Here is a 6,796-nt window from a genome sequence, read left to right as displayed (position 1 = left end):
GTAGGTCCGAAAGGTTGGCAACCACTGCTCTAGGCAATTTACTTAATCTCTCTGTGCTTCAGTTTTCTCACTGTTAACCATAGTATGTACTTAACAGTGTTGTTATGAGAGTTAAATGTGTGTGTGTGTGTGTGTGTGTGTGTATGGCTCAGAAAAGTGCCCGAGATATACCAAGTCCTCAGTACATGTCAAACATCATTATTACTGATCTATACTGGATCCTAGTTTCTAACCACTAAAGAGGAAAAATCATTCAGATGCAATACACTAAGTTAGATACACCGACTTTTCCTAGAGGAGTTAACTATGCTTTATTTATTTCTACTTGCATTCATTAAAGTAAAATGATTTTTACTAGTAAATAATATAGAACCTTGTAAAACTATAAACAAAATAAAACTGAACTACAAAACCCTAGAAGCATAGATCTTACAAAGATGAGAACATTTTAGAGATGGAGGGTAAAGAAGTAGGGAAAGCAGGGGAAAGAAGTAGGGAGTTTTGTATTTAGAGAAGTTGGAGCCAGGAAGAGCTGTCTGCTTTCTTCTCAAAAAGCAGCCTAGAATGCATGTAAATAAACAAGCAGCCAAGAAGCAAGTCAACAAGATTTAGAGACGTAGGGCCTGCATTTGAAGTAATTGTGTCAAGCAAAATGCACTGTGGTTTAACTCTTACCCTGCAGGTAGTTGGTGTTCTCCACACTGGGCACCAGGACTTACCACCCGACTCCTTTAAGCTCACATAGTGGCCATGCTACAAAATGACTCAGATTTTCCTTAATCTGACCTTTTGTGTTGCTTTAACTTCATCCTTTGATCATCTGTTTACTTCAAAGGCTTCAATTAAATTTAAACATACACACACTTATTTAAGTATTTATGCCATCTCTATGCTAGTCATTGTACTATAATGAACAAAAAAAAAACCCTGTTTTTTGACTTCATGTACAAGTACAGCTTTGATAAGTTCCACAAAGAGACACATGATGTGAGAAGATATAATAGGAGGAAGTAACATTTGAAGAAAGCTCTGGGACAGAGTAGGGATGACCTGGGCTGGAGAAAGGGGGAGCACTGCTCCCAGGGGCTGACGCAGCATATTAGAAAGTTCTAGGGCGTAGGGAGCATGGTACCAGAAGGGAGGAAACAGAGGCTCATGAGGCTGCATGAGAGAGAGAGAGAGAGGATGTGATGGAAGAGAGTTAGAAAGGGGCTAGAACATGCAGGGCCTTCAAGGAATGGAAGGCTGGAAGGGTTTTGGAACAATCACTTTGGTAGTAGATGGAGGAGCAAATTGAGGGAAAGCAAGAGTGGATGAGGGAGATGAGTTAGAAGACCACTGCAGCAGTCAGGTGAGATGTGAAGGTAGCTTGGTCTAGGGTGGTGGCAGAAGAGATGGAAGAAGAAGAAAAGAATGGATTCAGGAGGTATTTTAGAACAGTGGTTGCCAACCGGTGGGCCACGGGCCACTGGTGGTCCGTGAGATCCAAAAGGTTGGCGACCACTGGTTTAGAAACCAAAACATTAAGGACCTGGTGATGGATTTGAAGTGTGGGGTAAAGGGACAAGAGAAAGACTTGTCAAGGATGATTCCTAGGTTGCTGGCTGTCCACATCGATGAAGTGTTCTTCCCTAAGATAACACTAGAACAGGAACCTGTTTGCTGAAGAAGCATGGGAGTTCCATTGTGGACGTGCTGAGATGCCTCTGAATCAAGCATGTCAAACTCAAAGGCTAACACGGGCCAAATAAGGCATGCGGCCCGAGGGCCGAGAGTTTGACATGCTCGCTCTGAATATTCTGAGAGGAGATGCCGCATTCGGAGCTGTGCTTATGGGTCTGAGCTTGAGAAGAGGTCTGGGCTGAAGCTGTACACTGCGAGTCATCCTTACATGAATGGCAATTGTAGCCATGGTGTGGGTGGAGTCACCTGTTTAGAGCAGTGCTGCCCCATAGAAATATAATGCTAGCTATATATGTAATTGCAAATTTTCTAGTGGCCACATTAGAAAAGGGGGGAAAAGCCCAGCCAGCATGGCTCAGTGGTTGAGGGTCGACCTATGAACCAGGAGGTCATGGTTCAATTCCTGGTCAGGGCACATGCCTGGGTTGGGGGTGTGCAGGAGGCAGCCAATCAATGACTCATCATTGATGTTTCTATCTCTCTCCCTTCTGCTCTGAAATCAATAAAAAATATATTAAAAAAGAAAAGAAAAAAAAGCAGGTGAAATTAATTCTATTTTTAATCCAGAATATAAAAAATACTGTCATTTCTATAGGTCATCAATATTAAAAACTAAAATATTTTAAATTTCCAATTGAAAATTTATTTATACAAAAATTTCTTGGAAATTAAGTATTATTTTAGCCCTAGCCGGTTTGGCTTAGTGGGTAGAGCGTCAGCCTTCGGACTGGAGGGTCCCAGGTTCGATTCCAGTTAAGGGCACATGCCCAGGTTGCAGGCTCGATCCCATTGTGGGGCATGCAGGAGGCAGCCAGTCAATGATTCTCTCTCATCATTGATGTTTCTCTCTCTCTCCCTCTCCCTTCCTCTCTGAAATCAATAAAAACATATTTTTTAAAAAGTATTATTTTACATAGCCCATGTCTCAGCTGGGACTCGCCACATTGCAAGTGCTCAGTAATCATCCATACATGTTTCTTATTTTGAACAATGTAGGAGAGAGACAAAATCAAGAGAAAAGAAGGAAAGGCCTTGAGGTTGAACATTAAGGGATCTGACCATTAATTTTATTGGTCAGGAAGAGGAGGGTGAGCTTCATTTTTGTTGTTGTTGATCCTCACCGGAGGATATTTTTTCCAATGGTTTTTAGAGAGAGTAGAGGGAGGGACGGGGAGTGGGGGAAAGAGAGAGAGAGAGAGAGAGAGAGAGAAACTTGGATCTGAGAGAGACACATCGATTGGTTGCCTCCCGCATGTGCCCTGATTGGGCCAGGGATTGAATCTGCAACCCAGGTACATGCCTTTGATGGAAAATCGAACCCTTGACCTCGACCCTTCAGTGCGCAGGCTGATGCTCCCACACTGGCCAGGGCTTACTCTATTTTTAAACCATTTTAGTTATATATGTGGGGTTTTTTTTGCCCCAGGAGGTAGAAGAGAGAACTTTTAACTACAAAGTTAGATTTAACTCTATCTTCACTTTAATGTCTTTAAAATACCTAGAGTACTTCTCTGTACTATATTTCTCTAAATAACTTATCTGTAGCATAAACATCATATCGTTAATCTTAATGACATGTCTGAAATATTTTTAGGATTTATATTAGTTTTACTCTGTTAAAATCTAATAACGTATTACATGTATATACTGTCTCACAGTGTTCAAAGTTCTTTCCTATGTATTTATCTTATCTGAAGGAAAAACTATAAATGAGTTTGAGCCCAGAAGAGGAATTGATATGTCCTGGCCATTGTGCTCAGTTTGCTGCAGTGTCATCCCATAAACCAGAAGGTGGTGGATTCGATCCCCAGTCAGGGTGCATACAGGAGGCAACCAATCGATGTTTTATCTCTCCACTCAAATAAAAAAATAAATAGTAATAAAAGTATATAAATGGTTAATCTATTTAAATACTTCTTCCAAATTTCTTGTGTTTTTAATATAATTGAAATACAGTTTCTCAGAGAAAAGGTGGGGGAGGGTGGGTGGGTGGGAAGTAATCAAAAAGCTTGTATGCATATATGCATAACCCATGAGCACAGAAAATAGGGTGCTGAAGGCCTAGGGCAGGGGAGCCTGGGGGTGGGCTGGAGCCAGCTAGAGGGGTCAAAGGTGGGGAAAGGTGGGGGAAGGGGGAAAGGGGAACATATGTAAAAAAAAAAAAATACAATTAGAAGAAATCTTCTAAAAGATGCTTAAGATTATAGTATGTCCCTAAACCAAGCTAGGAACTAAGAGTTCTCTCTTTTTTACTCTTCAGTTTGCTCTAATATTATTTGGCAGCAGGAAATCAGTACCCTACTTACCCATAATTATTTTTTCTTCCAGGACAACATAGGAGAACTTGATCTTGATAAACAATCTGAACTGAGAGCTTTAAGGAAAAAAGAACTCGATGAGGAAGAAAGCGTCAGGAAGAAAGCTGTGCAGTTTGGAACCGGTGAGCTCTGTGATGCCATCTCTGCGGTGGAAGAGAAAGTGAGCTACCTGAGACCTTTAGATTTTGAAGAAGCCAGAGGGCTTTTCTTAGTGGGTCAGCACTATGTCTCTGAAGCAAAAGAGTTCTTTCAGATTGATGGCTATGTCACTGACCATATTGAAGTTGTCCAAGACCACAGTGCTCTGTTTAAAGTGCTTGCGTTCTTTGAAACTGACATGGAGAGACGTTGCAAGATGCATAAACGTAGAATAGCCATGCTAGAGCCCCTAATTGTGGATCTGAACCCACAGTATTATCTGTTGGTCAACAGACAGATTCAGTTTGAAATTGCACATGCTTACTATGATATGATGGATTTGAAGGTTGCCATTGCTGACAAGCTGAGGGATCCTGATTCACACATCGTAAAAAAAATAAATAATCTTAATAAGTCAGCAATGAAGTACTACCAGCTCTTCCTAGACTCCCTGAGAGACCCAAATAAAGTGTTTCCTGAGCATATAGGGGAAGACGTGCTTCGCCCTGCCATGTTGGCTAAGTTTCGAGTTGCTCGTCTCTATGGCAAAATCATCACTTCAGATCCCCAAAAAGAGCTAGAAAATTTGGCAACATCCTTGGAACATTACAAATTTATTGTTGATTACTGTGAAAAGCACCCCGAAGCTGCTCAGGAAATAGAAGTGGAGCTAGAACTTAGTAAAGAGATGGTGAGTCTTCTTCCAACAAAAATGGAGAGATTCAGAACCAAGATGGCCCTGACTTAATAAACTTCATTTTTAATGAAAGAAAATGTGCAATATTGAAGATATTTTTTCCCCTTAGTCAAACGGGCCCAATTCCATTGTTATATTTACTTTTATAGCCAGAGGAGTGCAGTTCGAACTTGAGATACAGTCAGACCAATGTAGTCTTTACTAGGACCTTAATCAACATAAATGTAATTAATAATTTATATCTAATTATGTAGATTGACTTGTTAAAGTGACATGTGATTGGTATTTTAGAGTGTATGTTCCCTATTTAAATATAAACTTTTCCTGCCTCATTTTCTAAAGGTAGGTTCTTCGTTGTCTAGTACCTGATGGATCCTTTGAGAGGAAAAATGCTGGTTAATATATCTTGTAGACCAACCTATTATTAAAATTGAAAAAGTAACTTCCTGTAATACTTTCAACAATAAAGATTAAGAGAAAAAGAAAGAAAAGTAACTTCCTATAGTTATTTTTTCCCAAATGTTTACTTTCCTAAATTCCCAAAGAAATCTTTTCGTTTTGAAAATATTAAAAAACTAAGTTATGTTGTTTTATTTTTTATTTTATTTTATTTTTTTTAATATATTTTATTGATTTTTTACAGAGAGGAAGGGAGAGAGAGATAGAGAGTTAGAAACATCGATGAGAGAAACATCGACCAGCCGCCTCCTGCACATCTCCTACTGGGGATGTGCCCGCAACCCAGGTACATGCCCTTGACCGGAATCGAACCTGGGACCTTTCAGTCCGCAGGCCGACGCTCTATCCACTGAGCCAAACCGGTTTCGGCAGTTATGTTGTTTTAAAGTATTGTAGTTTGTCTCATCTATAGGGGATAAAAGCCTTGTTGGAAATATAAATGTACTTATTTCACTAATAAAAACTTCCGTTTACTCTTGTTTTCTTGTAAGAATTTGAGTTTTGCAACTTCAAAGGTATTGCCTTATTTGAAGCCAAAGAATATTTCTTCAGTAACACTGCACAGATAGAGACATTAAAATCTCAGTCATTGAATAAATACTTACTATAGTACTACTTAGTCCAAAAATTCTTAATTGGCTGCAGTTTTTCATCAGAGGATCCTGGTATATTTTATAAACCTTTGAGCACTGTTAGAAAAGAATATGTACTTCATAATATTGTTAATACATGTGAGTTATTTTAAGAAATGAAGACCCTTTACAGTGCAGAAGTCAAGATTAGTGGTAAAATTTGATACAGAGAATAGTTGCGTATGTTGCTTGCCTATTAAATTGCTTTGGAAAGCTTAGGACTAGGTCACCTCTAAGGTTCTGTAACATTTTAAAAAAAAATTTCTTTATTGATTTCAGAGAGGAAAGGAGGAGAGATAGAAACATCAATGATGAGAGAGAATCATCGATTGGCTGCCTCCTACACACCCCCTACTAGGGATAGAGCCCGCAACTCAGGCATGTGCCCCTGGCCGGAATCAAACCTGGGACCCTTCAGTCCACAGGCTGACGCTTTATCCACTGAGCCAAGCCGTCTAGGACGGGTTCTGTAACATGTATGTATGTGTAACAATGTCTGCCACGGGACAAGCATTGTTCTCACTCTTCTAAGTATAGAAGATACAGTGATGAACAAGGTAAACATGGTCCTGCCCTCATGGAGGAAGTGAACAAGCAAGCAAGCTGATTTCAGGTTATGAGTGCTCTTCAGAAAGGGGCCAGGGTGATGTGGTAAACATTTGATTGGAAGGGGTACCCAGCTGCAGTGACCTGGGAAGGCCTCTGAGAAGGTGGGAGTGGACCCTGCACTGAGAACTAGATGGGAAAAGAGGCAGCAAAGAAGGAGCTTGTACCTGCGCCGCCTCTGAGCCGAAAGCCGAAAAAAGCAGATCAGGAAGTTTGTGTTTTTTTTAATATTTCATTGATTTTTTATAGAGAAGAAGGGAGAG

General features: G+C 40.2%; 1 protein-coding gene across 6 annotated transcripts in view; it reads left to right on the top strand.

The window, feature by feature from the left end:
* Positions 1-5,318, top strand: part of LOC102420637 (KIF1-binding protein) — a 21,855-nt gene extending 16,537 nt beyond the window's left edge. For all 6 annotated transcript variants that reach the window (XM_023747543.1, XM_023747541.1, XM_006106759.3 and 3 more), the window contains one exon: positions 4,012-5,318. In XM_023747543.1, coding sequence (XP_023603311.1) covers positions 4,012-4,887 — 876 coding nt within the window. In that variant the 3' untranslated portion in view covers positions 4,888-5,318. The remainder of the gene's footprint in view (positions 1-4,011) is intronic.
* Positions 5,319-6,796: the final 1,478 nt, after the last annotated feature.

This window comes from Myotis lucifugus, unplaced genomic scaffold (assembly GCF_000147115.1).
Source record: "Myotis lucifugus unplaced genomic scaffold, Myoluc2.0 scaffold_901, whole genome shotgun sequence".
Lineage (NCBI taxonomy): Eukaryota > Metazoa > Chordata > Mammalia > Chiroptera > Vespertilionidae > Myotis > Myotis lucifugus.
The sequence above is the reverse complement of the archived record's forward strand: the minus strand, read 5'-3'. Positions and strand labels throughout refer to the sequence as shown.